Source organism: Mobula birostris, chromosome 28, assembly GCF_030028105.1.
Source record: "Mobula birostris isolate sMobBir1 chromosome 28, sMobBir1.hap1, whole genome shotgun sequence".
Lineage (NCBI taxonomy): Eukaryota > Metazoa > Chordata > Chondrichthyes > Myliobatiformes > Myliobatidae > Mobula > Mobula birostris.
The window spans coordinates 5,102,177-5,120,570 of record NC_092397.1 but is presented as its reverse complement, the minus strand read 5'-3'; the positions used below and the strand labels follow the sequence as shown (position 1 = coordinate 5,120,570).

Genomic DNA, 18,394 nt, shown 5'->3' with positions numbered 1-18,394 from the left:
ACATTTATACTTTGGGAATGTGTTCGCTCATCATGTGCCGTGTTGTACATATTGTATATGTCTTGACCATGATTGTTCTACAGAAGTGATTTGCCATTTCCTTCTTCTGGGAAGTGTCTTTACCAGACCGGTTACCGCCCCCCCCCCACCCTGCCCCGCCATTATCAATACTCTTCAGAGATTGCCGCCTGGTGTCAGTGGTCGCGTAACTGGGACTTGCGAGATGTACCAGCTGCTCATACGACCATCCACCACCTGTTCTCATGGCTCTACGTGACCCTGATCGGGTGCTAAGTAGGTGCTACACCTTGCCCAAGGGTGACCTGTGGGCTAGTGGAGGGAAGGAGCGCCTTACACCTCCTTTGGTAGAGACATATCTCCACCCCACCACCCAAGGGAATGGAATGAGGGCACATGACAATAAACTTGACCCATGTCGTTTTGTACCTTGTCACACCTTGTTTTCTTATCCACTACCCCAATGACTCTTGGCTCATCAGCAAACCCAGCAATCGATCCACTTATATTCTCATCCAAGTCATGTGGAATGGTTCCTTTAGGTTGTCATAGCTGGAAGAATAGAGGGGTTAAGCTCCCACAGTCTATTAAATGCTCCCAGTGATGTCTGCCTCAAATAGCCTCTGACACCCAAGTCCAACTCCTCAACTTGAAACACTCAGAATGCGCAGGTCAGTCAGCATCAGTTGAAAAGATTAGTCGACGTTTCGGACCGAAACCCTTCGTCAGGACTGAAGGAAGAACTTTGGAGAGGGTTTGAAGAACGCTGGTAGTTGAAAAAAAACAGTAATTTGAAAGACAAAGGGGAGGGGAAACAGGGCGGTGATTGGCAGAACAATGCGCAGTAGTAGAAGGAGGCGGAAAGATGAGGGAGGTGATGTGAAATAGGGATAGAGGAAGGGAGGGGGAGGGAATTACCGGAAGTTGCAGAATTCTATGTTCATACCAAGGGGCTGGAGACTACCTAGACGGTATATGAGGTGTTGCTCCTCCAACCTGAGTTTAGCCTCATCATGGTGGTAGAGGAGGCCGTGTATGGACATATCTGAATGGGAGTGGGAAGCAGAGTTGAAGTGGGTGGCTACTGGGAGATCCTGTCTGTTTTGGCGGACAGAGCGGAGGTGCTCGACGAAGGCCAACTCCTGGCCTTCACGTGTGGCGTAGCCACGAAGGCTGGCGGAACTGTTCTTACTGACAGAATTGTGTTCCTGGTGCCTTAAAACCAGTCGCTTCGGGCAGATGGGCTTGTCAGCCGTGGTCAGCAGCTCATCTAGGAGAAGGAAACTACGATCACAAGCCTCCGCTGCTTTGTGGCTATACCCACTCACGTGGAAGGCTTCTGGAGTAAGCCCCGAGCAAAAATTCTGGAGCTGGTGTCTCTAAGGCAGTCCTATGTTGAGTTCAATGCTGACTTGCAGACAGCTAGGACACAATATCCACGGTCGACCCCAACCAGGGGAGGGCCTCATGTGGAAACAGAAACATGAACCTTTTTTGTCAAGGACCTTATACTTTATACTTTATTGTCACCAAACAATTGTTACCAGAACGTACAATCGTCACAACGATATTTGATTCTGCACATCCCACTCTCTAGATTACAAATCGATAGTAAATATTAAAAATTTAAATTATAAATCATAAATAGAAAATAGAAAAATGCAAAGTAAGGTAGTGCAAAAAAACCGAGAGGCAGGTCCGGGTATTTGGAGGGTATGGCCCAGATCCGGGTCAGGATCCGTTCAGCAGTCTTATCACAGTTGGAAAGAAGCTGTTCCCAAATCTGGCCGTACGAGTCTTCAAGCTCCTGAGCCTTCTCCCGGAGGGAAGAGGGACGAAAAGTGTGTTGGCTGAGTGGGTTGTGTCCTTGATTATCCTGGCAGCACTGCTCCGACAGCGTGCGATGTAAAGTGAGTCCACGGACGGAAGATTGGTTTGTGTGATGTGCTGCGACGTGTTCACAATCTTCTGCAGCTTCTTTCGGTCCTGGACAGGACAACTTCCATACCAGGTTGTGATGCACCCTAGAAGAATGCTTTCTACGGTGCATCTATAAAAATTAGTGAGGGTTTTAGGGGACAGGCCAAATTTCTTTAGTTTTCTCAGGAAGTAAAGGCGCTGGTGGGCCTTCTTGGCAGTGAACTCTGCTTGGTTGGACCAAGTCAGGTCATTTGTGATATTGACCCCGAGGAACAGGGCTTTTGACCTGTTCCACTTGCGCGCCACCGATGTAAATGGGGTTGTGCGGTCCACTACTCCTTCTGAAGTCAACAACCGATTCCTTCGTCTTACTGACGTTGAGGGATAGGTTATTGTCTTCGCACCATGCCACCAGGTTCTTAATTTCCTCTCTGTACTCAAACACATCATTACCTTGCGTCAGAAAGATAGAGACACAAGTCAGTTTTCAGTAGCAGAGAAGGTGAAGAGGAGTAGGTGAAAAAGAAGGGCATGTATCTGATAGGGCAGAACTGAAGGGCGAGTGTAGTTGTGCCGATCAGATGATGTTGTCTGTTTTATACACAGTGGCTGCTTTATTATGTATCTCCTGTGCCTAATAAAGTGGTCAGTGAGTGTATTTGTGTAGTCTTCTGCTGCTGTAACCCATCCACTTCAAGGTTTGACATGCATTCAGAGATGCTCTTCTGTACACCACTGTTGTAATGGGTGGTTATTTGAGTTACTGTTGCCTCCCTGTCAGCTTGAACCAGTCTCTCCACTCTCCTCTGACCTCTCTCATTAACAAGGTGTTTTCACCCACAGAGCTGCCGCTCACTGGATGTTTTTTGCTTTTCATACCATTCTATGTAAACTCTAGGGACTGTTGTGCATGAAAACCCCAAGAGATCGGCAGATACTCAAACCACCCCATCTGGCGCCAACAGTCATTCAGTCACTTGGATCACGTTGCTTCCCCATTCTGGTGTTTGATCTGAACAACAACTGAACCTCTTGACCGTGTCTGCATGCTTTTATGCATTGAGTTGCTGCCACATGATTGGCTGATTAGATATTTCTATTAATAAGCTGGTTTACCTAATAATGAGTGTATGTGCATAATTGTAAGGCTATGGGATATACCCTGTGGGTCAGACTATACTAATGTAGAGAGGGAATTCTGAGCAAAAATCACAGACAGAATACTGTAGGAAATGGCAGAGAGAAAGGGCAGAGTTATACAAAGTTGGAGAATTTGTTACTGAATCCAGAGACTACAATGGGTAGAAGATGAGGTGTTGATCTTCTAACTTGTGTTGAGCCTCATTGTCACAGCACAGGGAGCTAGGGTAGAGGAATGAGGGGAGAAGGAGAGTGAAAGAGAGAGAGAGAGAGAGGGAAAGAGAAAGGGAGGGGAAGAGAGGAAAAGAGGGAGAAGGAGGAGAGAAAGATGGAGAGAGGGAAAGGGAGAAAGGACAATTGGTGCAGGAGTAGGCCACTCGGCCCTTCGAGCCATCACCGCCATTCACTGTGATCATGGCTGATCATACACTATCAGTATCCGTTTCCTGCCTTCTCTCCATAACCTTTGATTCCGCTATCTTTAAGAACTCTATCCATCTCTTTTTTGAAAGCATCCAGAGACTTGGCCTCCACAGCCTTCTGGGGCAGAGCATTCTATATATCCATCACTCTCTGGGTGAAAAAGTCTTTCCTCAACTCCGTTCTAATGAACTACCCCTAATTCTTAATCTGTGGCCTCTGGTTCTGGACTCACCCATCAGCGGGAACATGCTTCCTGCCTGCAGCGTGTCCAATCCCTTAATAATCTTATATGTTTCAATAAGATCCCCTCTCAGCCATCTAAATTCCAGAGTATACAAGCCCAGTCGCTCCAATCTTTTGACATATGACAGTCCTGCCATCCCAGGAATTAACCTTGTGAACCTATGCTGCACTCCCTCAATAGCAAGAATGTCCTTCCTCAAATTTGGAGACCAAAACTGCACACAGTACTCCAAGTGTGGTCTCACCAGGGCCCTGTACAGCTGCAGAAGGACCTCTTTGCTCTTATACTCAATTCCCCTTGTTATGAAGGCCAGCATGCCATTAGCTTTCTTCACTGCCTGCTGTACTTGCATGCTTGCTTTCAGTGACTGATGTACAAGAACACCTAGATCTCGTTGTGCTTCCCCCTTTCCTAACTTGACTCCATTTAGATAATAATCTGCCTTCCCGTTCTTACCACCAAAGTGGATAACCTCACATTTATCCACATTAAACTGCACCTGCCATGCATCTGCCCACTCACCCAGCCTGTCCAATTCACCCTGCATTCTCATAACATCCTCCTCACATTTCACACTGCCACCCAGCTTTGTGTCATCAGCGAATTTGCTAATGTTACTTTTAATTCCCTCATGTAAATCATTAATATATATTATAAACAGCTGCAGTCCCAGCACTGAACCCTGCGGTACCCCACTGGTCACCGCCTGCCATTCCGAAAGGGACCCGTTAATCGCTACTCTTTGTTTTCTGTCAGCCAGCCAATTTTCAATCCATGTCAGCACTCTGCCCCCAATACCATGCGCCCTAATTTTGCCTACTAATCTCCTATGTGGGACTTTATCAAAGGCTTTCTGAAATTCCAGGTACACTACATCCACTGGCTCTCCCTTGTCCATTTTCATAGTTACATCCTCAAAAAATTCCAGAAGATTAGTCAAGTATGATTTCCCCTTTGTAAATCCATGCTGACTCCGACCAATCCTGTTACTACTATCCAGATGTGTCGTAATTTCATCTTTTATAATTGACTCCAGCATCTTTCCCACCACCGACGTCAGGCTAACCGGTCTATAGTTCCCTGTTTTCTCTCTTCCTCCCTTCTTGAAGAGAGGGACAACATTAGCCACCCTCCAATCCACAGGAACTGATCCTGAATCTATAGAACATTGGAAAATGATTACCAATACGTCTACAATTTCTAAAGCCACCTCCTTAAGTACCCTGGGATGCAGACCATCAGGTCCCGGGGACTTATCAGCCTTCAGACCCAACAGCCTATCCAACACAATTTCCTGCCTAATATAAATTTCCTTCAATTCATCCATTACCCTAGGTCCTTTGGCCACTATTACATCTGGGAGATTGTTTGTGTCTTCTCCAGTGAAGACAGATCCAAAGTACCTGTTCAGCTCGTCTGCCATTTCCTTGTTCCCCATAATAAATTCACCCACTTCTGTCTTCAAGGGCCCAATTTTGGTCTTAACCATTTTTTTCCTTTTCACGTACCTAAAGAAGCTTTTACGACCCTCCTTTATATTCTTGGCTAGTTTACCTTCGTACCTCATTTTTTCCTCCGCATATTGCCTTTTTAGTTACCTTCTGTTGCTCTTCAAAAGTTTCCCAATCCTCCGGCTTCCCACTTGTCTTTGCTATGTTATACTTCTTCTCTTTTATTTTTATACTGTCCATTACTTCCCTTGTCAGCCACGGCCTCCCCTTACTCCCCTTAGGGTCTTTTTTCCTCTTTGGAACGAACTGATCCTGCACCTTCCGCATTATTCCCAGAAACACTTGCCATTGCTGTTCCACTGTCATCCCTGCTAGGGTATTGTTCCATTGAATTAAATTCTAGAGAGCACCATGCATGAACTCCTTTCTCTTTTGGCAAGAGTTATCTTTGATGCAGGTCACTACTCCTTCACCGAAGACTCAATAAGGTCGATCCTTTGTTAAACTGCTGAACGAAACCGACTCCTCTCAATCCTTCGGGTCCTGTACTTCGATAAAGTCTTCACTCTCCCGTACTACTGCTGGAATAAGGTACATCAACACATCTAGCAAAAATTGCCAATCCAGCACTATTGTACCTTGCAACAGAACGGAACGCAACACTCCGTTTTAAAAAAAATGAAACTGCGTCATAAAATAAATATGCAACAAAAATGGAGACACAGCTGCACGTTCTAGCTGGAAAACTGAAAACTAAAAACTCACTGTGTCATCTGGGGTCTTCCCTAATATACCCGTGGTGAACATGTCATCACGTGACCTCACACCGGCGGGAAATTTACATCAGGTGACCTCCAAAAGACCATTACATCATTCTCCAAAAAAAAAATCACAGATTGCCTTGAAGTATGTAACACATGTACTTGATGTTGCACTCCAAGAAGCACACGATACTTCACAAATCAACCAACTGATTCCAATGGCATGAAAACCACAACAATTGGAGCTGATGGATTTGTTGCAGCCTTTATCCGCCTTCACAGCCGTTGAGTTCGATGTAACTTCGTCGGCCTGTTCCATCGTTGAGGTCTTGGTTGGATTGTTCTTTGTCAGGGACCTCACCCTCGACCTTACCGCCATGGGCAGGAGCATAGCTCCAGACGGCATCGCTCTCGGGATCTCAGGACCACACAAGCTTCTCCACCACGACAAGGTGACAATTCACGGAGAAGCTGAAGATATAAAATGATGATAAAATAATTAGTGAAAGAAACCAAGACTGTTTGTACTATAACTCTACCAGTACTGGGACAAGAAGTGCGAATGGAATTCTTTAACGAGAAGGAGGGGAGAATTATGTTAAAGTCCGAGAGCTGGGAAACAACCTTTGAAAAGTAACAGCTACCAGCAGAAGACTCTCTACTTCTCCCTAGAGCCTTAGCACAGGTATTATTGAACGAATGCGCCCAACATAAAAATCATGTGGGAAAGGCCCAAACAGCATAACGTTACTTAAAAAAAGAATGTGCCACTGCCCTATATTAAACAATACCGTATAGAACCTGAAGCGGGAGAAGGGATCACTCCAGTAATTGACTCATTATTGCAGCAAGGGGTGCTGGTGAAGACACAAAGCCCGTGTAACCCCCCTATATAACCTATCCCAAAAGCAGGCTGGAGTAGCCAGCATAATCAAAGACTCCACCCAGCCCGACATTCTCTCTGTGACAATAATCAACTAGTACAGTGGATTCTGATTAATTGGGGCATTGGTTAATCGTGGCAGCCACTTGTTTGGGCCAACTCTTAAAGAAGTAAAACTAATACCTCTTCCCACCCTGTCACTAGTAAAGATGCTATCCCCTTCTTTCTGTTCCTCGATCTCTGCCTTATCTGCTCTCAGGATGAGGCTTTCATTCCCGAACTAATGAGATGTCCTCTTTCTTTCCTTTCCTCCACCATCGACCCTGCCCTCACCCATCCCTTCCACTTCTTGCATGTGTCTTCCCCCAAGCCATCAGACTCCTCAATACCCAGAGCCTGGCTTGACACCAACCTGCTATACCCTCTGCTGTGCCTACTGTCTTGTTTATTATTTATTGTAGTGCCTGTACTGTTTTGTGCACTTTATGCAGTCCTGGATAGGTCTGTAGTCTAGTGTAGTTTTTGTGTTTTTTTCTTACATAGTTCAGTGTAGTTTTTGCATTGTTTCATGTAGCACCATGGTCCTGGAAAACGTTGTCTCATCTTTACTATGTTCTGTACCAGCAGTTATGGTTGAAATGACAATAAAAAGTGACTTGACTTGACTTGACTTGACTTAATGTCCACCCTCACCCCATCCTCCCACCACCCCACCAGGGGTAAGGCTCCTCCTGTCCTCACCTACCACCCCACTAGCCTCCGCGCCCAGCACATAATTGTCCATAACTTCCGCCATCTTCAATGGGGTCCTATCACCAAGCACATCTTTCTCTCCTCCTCACTTTCCGCTTTCCTCAGCAGCTCCCTTGTCCATCCATCCCTCCCCACTGATTACCCCCCCGGTACTTAGTGGAACAAGTGTTACACCTGCCCCTACACCTCCTCCCTCGCTATCAATCAGGGCTCTTAACAGTCCTTCCAGGTGTGGTGACACTTCACCTGTGAGTTTGTTGGGGTCATATACTGTGTCCGGTGCTCCCGGTGTGGCTTCCTGTGTACTGGTGAGACCTGATGCAGATTAGGACACCACCTCGCCAAGTACCAGAAAAAGTAGGATCTCCCGTTGGCCACCCGTTTCAGTTCTACTTCCCACTCCCATTCCGACATGTCAGTGGACAGCCTCTTCTACTGTTCCGATGAGGCCACAGTCAAGTTGGAGGAGCAGCACCTTATATTCCGTCTGGGTAGCCTCCAACCTGATGACATGAACATTAATTTCTCAAACTTCCGGTAAATACCACCCCCCTTCACCATTCCCATTTCAGTTTCTCTCTTTCACCTTATCTCTTTGCGTACCCATCACCTCCTCCTTCTTCCTTTTCTTCCATGAAGATTCTCCCTTATCTGGCCCTTGATCTCTTTCACGAGTCAACTTCCCAGCTCTTTACTTCAAAAGAAGAACATTGTACTTCTTGCCCCTCTCCCCCCCCCACCTTCTTGCCCTGACTTCTCATCTTCTTTTTTCCAGTCCTGATGAAGGGTCTCAGTTCGAAACGTCAACTGTTTATTCTCCTCTATAGATGCTGCCTGGCCTGCTGAGTTACTCCAGCATTTTGCATGTGTTGCTTGGATTGACTTTGTTTATTTCGGCCACTGTACCGCTTAATTGGGATAGGAGACTGTTGCCAAACCACTTCTAGCTAGTGTCAGTCGCGTGTATGTTGTGTGGCCGTTAGACACTACGCTGTTTTTGAAAAGCAGCATACACAAAACACTGGAGGAAATGAGGTCAGGCAGCATCTATGAAATGATCAAACAGTTGACATATCGGGCTGAAACCCTTCTTCAGAACTGGAAAGGAAGGCAAAAGATGTCAAAATAGAAAGGTGGAGGGGAGGGGAAGGAGGCTAGTTGGAAGGTAATAGGTGAAGCCAGGTGGGTGGGAAAGGTAAAGGGCTGAAGAAGAAGGAATCTGATAGGAGAGGGTGGACCATGGGAGAAAGGGAAGGGGGGGGCTTGAGGGGGAGGTGATAGGCAGGTTAAATAGGGTCAGTTGCTTGTGTTTGTATTAGAAAGACTGATTTTGTCACTTTAGTTGGTGAAAAATAAGCAATAAGACAATTCAGAAATGTTTTGCTCATGGTGGTTTCAAGCAATCAAGCTTGGAAATACATGAAATGGCTGTGTGTGAAAATGAAACGATTTCACTACTTCAACAAGTTAGGACCTATGAAGAATTTGGAGGTACCGACAATCATCTTGAATGTTTCAATGATAATTGTCAACAGCACTGTATGAAGGCAGTGCATTATCTGCGCTAGATGTCTGCACTGGTTTTGTTCATTGTGATGGAATCTTAAGTTTTATTCATTATGGACTGTGCCTTTAAGAATCATGCCTGTGAGAGAGAGAGAGAGAGAGACGTACAGCGCAAGCAGCTTGCTGCAGAGAGTGGGAGAGGGGAGGAGCTACATGAACAGCTGGTGTTCAGCACACCCGTATTTAAACAAGCGTACCTGTCTCTCTCGCAGGACACGCAGACGCACGAAGGCTGGTGGCAAAATTGCCACTGAACTTTTAAGTGCCCACAAGGGTGGGGCTGGGGATCGATTAAGAGGAATCGATCCGTGACTATCAGTGCGTGTAAGGGCGACCTTGTGGAATCTACTGTCACTTGAAGACAGCACTCTTAAGTTGGTCATGGTTGGCTAACTTGGAAGATTTGGAGGACATTGAGGAGGATCAATGACACCTGTTTACTTGGATTACAAATCAATCTCTCTCCCTCTCCTCTCCTCTCCTCTCCTCCCCTCCCCTCCCCTCCCCTCCCCTCCCCTCCCCGCAATCCCGTGCCTGAACTTCCTTACCATACCATCGTAAGACTATATCACTTATCACTTGAGCTTGAACAAGTTTAGGGATTTATATATTTACACCTATAGGCGCATCAACCGTTAACTCCTGGTTTCCCTGGTTTAAGCTACTATATGATGTAGTTACCAATAAAATAGTGTTTTGTTAACTGCAAAACCGAACTCCAAGTGTGTTCAATTGCTGCTGATACTTTTACAGGGTAGCGTGTACGTGACATCATTTACAGTTAATCAAAAGAACAGGAAATGTCTCATTACACTGGATTAAATCCTTCATCGATAACAATCGGGAACTAATACGCAGTTTTATAGTACTGTAAAGGCATCGGTAGTTTTTTTCTGCATTTCATTTAAATCTGTGAACCAGTTAAACAGTAGTTTGTATTTTTTACACCTTTTTAACTATTCCCACTAAACTCCGGCTAATTGGGGCAGCCGCTTAATTGGGCCAAAGTGTACTGGTTCCTTCTCGCTAGAGCTGAAAGGTGACCTTATAGAGGATTACAAAATTATTAGCGACAAAGATAGGGTAGATAGTCAGCACCTAAGTTAATAATTTTATTTAGAGATAAGGCATGGAACAGGCCCTTCTGGCCGAACGAGCTGCACCACCCAGCAAACCCACCAATTTAACCTTAGCCTAAACACAGGACAATTTACAATGACTAGTTAACTGTGACAAAAGAGGGTTACAAAAGTACACATAGACTAAGATATTAACTGTCCTGTGCTATCACCAGTGGGATCATCAGTTGATCTGCCACCTGTCTTCAGGAGAGAGATAAGTAAGACAATGGAGCAGCATTTGGAAATGTTAATGAAGAGACGAGAGAGATTAACGGAAAGAGACACCGGTCTGAGTATTGTCAAGACCGGCTGCTTTGAACCTGAACTGTTTGAAGTAGTGGACAAGCGATACCCCAACAGGGGGATAAAAGGAACAGGTTCGCTAAGGCGAGGGACACCACACACGACACCACGAGGTAACGAGACCCTGGAAGCGGTGTGCTCCCACAAGTCGGTGGGAGTTTTGGGGGGCTGATCGCGGGACCAGCCATAGACGCACAGGATGGAAAGATACGGTCGGGCGGGAACCTGGTGTGTGTATCCGCCCTTACCTGGGTGCCGGGTTCACTGCAGAAGAATGATCGTATCTGGAATGGAGGGGTCACAGTCAGTGACCTCAGAAGACATTACAAAGGGCTCGCCCGAAAGCTAACTGCGAGGAATATCGAAGGTCTTTTTGGAATCCGATTTGCATATTCATTCGTTCTCTCTCTCTCTCCTCTCCAAAGGCACGACGGCGATAACTGCGAACTGAACTAAACTGAACTCTGTCACTTGTGATTGATCATCTTACCCCTAGACTGCGATAGAGCTTGACTGATCCTATTATCCTACTTCTGTGTACATGTGTGTTTATTCATTGCTAACCTGTTGCATTTATATCCTTACTATTAGAGTACTGTGTTGCTTATTTCTTTAATAAAACTTTCTTAGTTCCAGTAATCCAGACTCCAACTAAGTGGTCCATTTCTGCTGGTTTGGCAACCCAGTTACGGGGTACGTAACATAACCTACTGACCAAAGCACCTGGAGGAAACCCACGTGCTCACAAGAAGGACGTACAAACTTCTTACAGGTGGGGTCAAACTCCAATGCCCCAAGCTACAATACTGAGGCACCACATTTTCTCATGGTAGGGGAGACAAGAACCAGAGGGCACAGGTTTAAGGCGAGAGGGAAGAATTATAAAGAAGTTACGGGGGGTAGATTTTCCATTCAGAGGGCATTGGTGATCTGGGACAAGCTCCCACTGTTGACGGCAAAGACTGATGGAATTACAGTGTTTAAATGACAATTGAACAGGAGTCGAGGGAGCCGGGCCCAAAGGATTCAAACTACATTTATTATCAAAGTTTGTATGCTGTATACAACCCTGAGATTAGTCTTCTTCACAGACAGCCACAGAAAACCTTGGAGCCCTTTCAAAGAAAAACATCAACCACCCCCTCCCCATGTGCAAAAAACAGCCATGTTTATTGTCATTTAACCTTATACATATATATAACATATATAACCATAAATGTATATAGAAACGAGACGACGTTTCTCTGAACCAGGGTGTAAAACACAGTAGTACACATAACACACAATAACTTATGAAGGTAAGGATAAATAACTCATAAATAAATAAACCACACATAAATAACAAACTAAAGTGCATTAGTATTAAATATTGTCAGGTTCTGAACAGATTATCCAGTGACACTTCAAATGCGATGCAGCAGGGAGTTCAGATGCCTTGTGGCCTGGGGGAAGAAGCTGTTTCCCATCCTGACCGTTCTTGTCTTTATGCATCGGAGACTCCTGCCTGATGGTAGAAAGTCAAAGAGGACACTGGATGGACAGGTGGTATCCTTAATAATACTAAGGGCCCTGCGTACGCAGCGCTCCTGATAAGTGACCCCGATGGATGGTTGGGAGACCCCTATGATCCTCTCGGCCGTTCTCACAGTCTTTTGTAGGGGCTTCCGGTCCGATGCTCGGCTGCTCCCAGACCAGATGGAGATGCAGCTTGTCAGGACGATCTCAATGGTGCTCCTGTAAAAAGCAGTTAAGATGGGTGCCTCAATTTTCTTAGGACATGGAGGCACTGCTGTGCCTTCTTGTTCAGGGAGGTGATATTAAGGGACTGGGTGAGGTGATGTGAACCCCTAGGAACATGGTGCACTGAACTCTCTCTATTGAGCAGCCACGTATTCACAGAGGGGGATGGTTTGTCTGTACCTCCCTGAAGTCTGCAATGATTTCCTTTATCTTCTCCAAGTTCAGACTTAGGTAGTTCATCTCACACCAATCCAGCAGCCACTCCACTTCCTCTCTATACTCCATCTCATCGTCGTTCTTGATAAGGCCAACCACTGTTGTATCATCCACAAACTTGATGTTTGAATTGGACCCTGCGACACAGTCATGCGTTAGCAGTGTAAACAACAGCGGGCTGAGCACATGCCCTTGGGGAGCGCCGGTGCCGAGCATGATGGGACGAGAGGCGTCACTGCCCACACAGACTGACTGTGACCTTACTGTTAGGACGTCCAATATCCAAATGGCAAAGGGAGGTGTTGAGACCCAGCAGGCCGCCCCAATTCAAAGTTGGCCAAAAAATAGCAAAGGAAAAAGGAGTGACCGTAAACCAGGAAACACATCATAATGTGAACTACTGTCCAATCCACAAGCATCGATTAAACCTTGCTCCGGCATCATCCTCTGAGAGCATCAAGGAGAGAGAAGGGATCATTCGAACGCAGAGACTTTCCTTCAGGAAGCTACCCAACCCAATGACACCTCTTCCCCAATTAACATAGCATCTGTGTGGGCATGTGGCCAAGTGGTTAAGGCATTGGGCTAGCGACCTGAAGGTCGTGAGTTCGAGCCCCAGCCGAGGCAGCGTGTTGTGTCCTTGAGCAAGGCACTTAACCACACCTTGCTCTGCGATGACACTTGTGCCAAGCTGTATGGGTCCTAATGCCCTTCCCTTGGACAACATTGGTGTCGTGGAGAGGGGAGACTTGCAGCATGGGCAACTGCCGGTCTTCCATACAACCTTGCCCAGGCCTGCGCCCTGGAGAGTGAAGACTTTCCAGGCGCAGATCCATGGTCTCGCAAGACTAATGGATGCCTTTATTATTTATTATTATTATTATAAAATATTGAAAGTTAATAGTTCTACTGTTAATTGAGGGTATGATTTCAGAAAAATGACTGTCATAATTGTCAAGGTTCATGAACGTCTTGGACCTGGGAACGAGATGTTGAAGAATGGATGTTGTTGGAAGTTCTCCCATCCTCTAGAGGCGCCTAATTCGGAGGTTCACATCCATCAGCTGTCCAATGAAAACGCGAGTATCTTTTTAAGCCGGTGAGTGGTTGGGCTGTCTTCCCCGTGTTTCCACTATTGGGTGATTCGGGGATTTTTATCCCGCCTTCCACGTCGATTGGCTATATTGCACGTGATCTGCACGCTGATTGGCCCGATAGATTTTACTGTCCTGAAGAAGGGGTTCGGCCCGAAACATGCATGGATGCTGCTGGACCTGCTGAGTTCCTCCAGCATTTTGTGTGCGTCGCTATAGATCATGGATGTTGTACACCAAGTCTTTGAAATGGCCTGCAGACTGATTGGTTAGAGGACCAAAGTGTGCTGCGGACTGATTGGGTGGAGGACCGAATGCTGTAGACTAATTGGCTAGTGTACAACTGTGCTGCAGACGGATTGGCTGGAGGACCTCTGTGCTGCAGACGGATTGGCTGGAGGACCATTAGGAAGGGGGAGGAGGAAGTGTACGCGCGGGAGACTCTGAGTGCTCACTGTTCACTTCGGGGTCACGTTTGTAGCTGGGTGAGATTCAGTAAATGAACTTTGCTTGGAGCTGAGATAAACAAAGCCGCGGAGATGCCGATAGAAGCGAAGAAAATAGCCGAGGAGCTGGAAACATTCGACGTGACCACTGAAGATGACAGTTTGCTGGACAAACGTGAGTCTGAGTACGGACGTGATAAGAAATTATAGCAGGGACTGGACATTCGGCCCACAGGCCCTGTTTCTCTTCAAATCAGTTCGTTTTTAGTCTGTTTGTGAAATTAAATAGGGGTGGATCATATTGAAGAAATCGAAGGAGAGTAAGGAAAGCGACCCAGGAGACCAGCTCCATTGATCCCTGAAAATGCAAGACAGATAGACGGGGTGGTGAAGGGATCCAGCTTGCTTGCATTCATTGGTCAGGGTATTGGATACAGAATACAAGACTTGGGGTGGTCTATTGCAACTTTTCACGATGCTGGATGCCACAATAAAATAATTTCTCGGGGACCAAGGTGCAAAACAGTAGCTATATCGCACAGAGCACATAAAATAATATTAACGCAATAATTAGACCCGTAGGGAGGTGACAGAGTGAGAGACTGCCGATGCCGGAATCCAGAGCAACGGACAATCTGCTGGAGGAACTCAGCGGGTCAGGCAGCAAAGGGTACTTTTCTGCAGATGCTGCCTTCCAGCCTTTTCTGGGGTGTCGGGAAAATAACGTCTGCTTTCAAAGAACGAGAATCTACTTTATTATCAGTGACTTTTATGACATGAAATTTGTTCTTTCGTGGCAGCAGTACAGTGCAAAGACAAAAGATTATTAATTACAAAAATGGGTACATAAACGGTGCAATTAAAAGTAGTGTTCATGGGTTAATGGACCTTTCAGAAATATGATAGTGAAGGAGAAAGAAGTTGTTCCTAAAAACATTTTGTTATGTTGAAACACCAATGCCCTTGAATGAAAAATCTTACAAGAGGTAGTGGATTTGGCCCAGTCCATCACGGGTGAAGCCCTCCCCACCATTGAGCACATCTACATGAAACACTGTCGCAGGAAAGTAGCATCCATTGTCAGGGACCCCCACCACCCAGGACATGCTCTCTTCTCGCTGCTACCATTGGGCAGGAGGTACAGGAGCCTCAGGGCCCACACCACCAGGTTCAGAATCAATTATTACCCCTCAACCATCAGGCCCTTGAACCAAAGGAGATAACCTCGCTTGCCCCATCACTGAAACATTCCCACAACCTATGGACTCACTTTCAAGGACTCTTCATCTCACGTTCTCGATATATATTGCTCACTTACATAGTATTATTAATTCATCCTTTCTGTATTTCCACAATTTGTTGTCTTCTGCACACTAGTTGGGCGGTCTTTCATTGATACTGTTATGGTTATTATGATATAGATTTATTGAGTGTGCCCTCAAGGAAATGAATCTGAGGGTTGTATATGGTGACATATCGGTACTTTGATAATAAATTTGTTAAGTTGAACTTGCGTGCCTTCAGGCTCCTGTACCTCATCTCTGGTAGTAGTAATGAGAAGTGGCCATGTCCCAGATGGTGAGGGTCCTTACTGCCGCCTTGCGGCATCGCCTTTTGAAGATGCCCTCAGAGGTGGGGAGGGGGCGCGTTGTGTTTGTGACAGAACCAGGTTTATTGTCACTGACGTATCTTGAGACATTTGTTTTGTGACAGCAGTACAGTGCAAGGCAAGATAAATTGCTTTCAGTTACAATGACAAATATTTGACAAACAATACAAAACAATTAAGTCCATACGAAATGAGTGCAAAATAGTTATTCATGGTTTTTTGGGCCTTCAGACTCCTGTACCTCCTCCCTGGTGGTAGTAATGAGAAGAGGGCATGTCCTGGGTGATGGGGGTTCTTCAAGATGGATGCCGCCTTTTTGAGGCATTGCCTTTTGAAGATGTTCTCGATGATGGGGAGGCGAGTGCTCGTGATGGAGTTGGTTGAGTTTACAACTTTCTGCAGCTTTTTTTTCGATCCAGTGAAGTCATCATCATTGTGTGCCGTGCCTATGACATCATAATAGCGTGCCGTGTTGTATGACCTGGGTGATCATGGCCTCGTGACTGTGACTGTTCTTGGCAAAGTTTTCTGCAGAAGTGGTTTGCCGTTGCTGCCTTCTGGGCAGCGTCTCCACAAGACGGGTGGCCCCCAGCCATTATCGATACTCTTCAGAGGTTGTCTGCCTGGCGTCAGTGGTCGCATGACCAGCATACAACCATCCACCACCTGCTGCCGTGGCTGCACGTGACCCTGATCGGGGGGCTAAGCAGGTGCTACACCTCACCCAAGGGTGACCTGGAGGCTAGCGGAGGGAAGGAACACCTCCCACCTCCTTTGGTTGAGACATATCTCCACCCCGCCACTCCTGTGCAGTGGCCCCTCCATATCCATGGTGGGCGGATCTCTGTAAGAGAGATTTGAGTCCTTGGCAAAATGTGCTTTCTTCTTGCTTTTGTGCAAGGTACACTGTCCCAAATTGCTACATTAAACAGAGTGTGCCCCAGTTTTAATTTCAGGTATCCAAGGTCACAGATCAGTGCTACAATTGTGTTCAGTTCTGGTCCCCTCATTATAGGAAGGATGTGGAGGCTTTAGAGAGGGTGCAGAGGAGATCTACCAGGATGCTGCCTGGATTGGAGAGCGTATCTTATGAGGGTAGGTTGAGCGAGCTAGGGCTTTTCTCTTTGGAGCGGAGGAGGATGAGAGGTGACCGACCAGATAAGAGGCATAGCTCGAGTGGACAGCTCCCAGGCTGAAAATGACTGATAGGACTAGATACCTGAAGGTCGTGAGTTCGAGCCCCAGCCGAGGCAGCGTGTTGCGTCCTTGAGCAAGGCACTTAATCACACATTGTCATACTTTATTGATCCCAGAGGAAATTGGTTTTCGTTACAGTTGCACCATAAATAATAAATAGTAATAGAACCATAAATAGTTAAATAGTAATATGTAAATTATGCCAGGAAATTATGAAATAAGCCCAGGACCAGCCTATTGGCTTAGAGTGTCTGACCCTCCAAGGGAGGAGTTGTAAAGATTGATGGCCACAAGCAGGAATGACTTCCTATGATGCTCTGTGTTGCATCTCGGTGGAATGAGTCTCTGGCTGAATGTACTCCTGTGCCCACCCAGTACATCATGTAGTGGATGGGAGACATTGTCCAAGATGGCATGCAACTTAGACAGCATCCTCTTTTCAGACACCACCGTGAGAGAGTCCAGTTCCATCCCCACAACATCACTGGCCTTACGAATGAGTTTGTTGGTTCTGTTGGTGTCTGCCACCCTCGGCCTGCTGCCCCAGCACACAAAAGCAAACATGATCGCACCGGCCACCACAGACTCGTAGAACATCCTCAGCATCGTCCGGCATATGTTAAAGGACCTCAGTCTCCTCAGGAAATAGAGACAGCTCTGACCCTTCTTGTAGACAGCCTCAGTGTTCTTTGACCAGTCCAGTTTATTGTCAATTCGTATCCCCAGGTATTTGTAATCCTCCACCATGTCCACACTGACCCCCTGGATGGAAACAGGGGTCACCGGTACCTTAGCTCTCCTCAGGTCTACCACCAGCTCCTTGGTCTTTTTCACATTAAGCTGCAGATAATTCTGCTCACACCATGTGACAAAGTTTCCTGTACTCAGCCTCATCTCCCTTGCTGATCACACATTGCCCTGCGACGACACTGGTGCCAAGCTGTATGGGTCCTAATGCCCTTCCCTCGGTGGCATGGAGAGGGGAGACTTGCAGCATGGGCAACTGCTGGTCTTCCATGCAACCTTGCCCAGGCCTGCGCCCTGGAGGGAGTTAGATGCAAGACTAACGGATGCCTTAAATAGCAGTAATTTACTGCCATTGGCAGTAGCAGGTAGACGTTTAGTCCTAATAGCCTAGATACACAAGCCAGGACAGTACGATACGGAGAGCAAACTATTGCCCCTGCAACAGGCTGCCCCTGTGCAGAGGCCGATACAGTTTGGCACCAGCAACGTCGCAGGAGCTGCCAGTCAGCATTGAATTCAACGTTAAGGCTGCCTTGGGGGCTCCAGTTCTGGATTTTTCCCTCGGGGTTTACTCCCAAAGCTTCCCCCGCGGGTGGGTACAGCCCCAGGGCAGCAGTGGTTTGAAATCAGAGTTTTCCTTCTAGATGAGCTGCCAATCGTGGCTGACGAAATCCGTCAGCCCGAAGCGACTGGATTTAAGGTGCCAGTGTATAAGATGATGAGAGGCATTGATCGTGTGGATAGTCAGAGGCTTTTTCCTGG

At 46.6% G+C, this 18,394-nt stretch overlaps 2 protein-coding genes across 4 annotated transcripts in view; one reads left to right on the top strand and one right to left on the bottom strand.

Moving 5' to 3' along the window:
- Nucleotides 1-18,394, bottom strand: part of rnaseh2c (ribonuclease H2, subunit C) — a 515,876-nt gene that overhangs the window by 211,507 nt on the left and 285,975 nt on the right. The window lies entirely within an intron of this gene.
- The window catches only part of pola2 (polymerase (DNA directed), alpha 2), an 82,417-nt gene continuing 78,052 nt past the window's right edge, over nt 14,030-18,394 (top strand). For both annotated transcript variants that reach the window (XM_072246050.1, XM_072246049.1), the window contains exon 1: nt 14,030-14,254. In XM_072246050.1, coding sequence (XP_072102151.1) covers nt 14,173-14,254 — 82 coding nt within the window. In that variant the 5' untranslated portion in view covers nt 14,030-14,172. The remainder of the gene's footprint in view (nt 14,255-18,394) is intronic.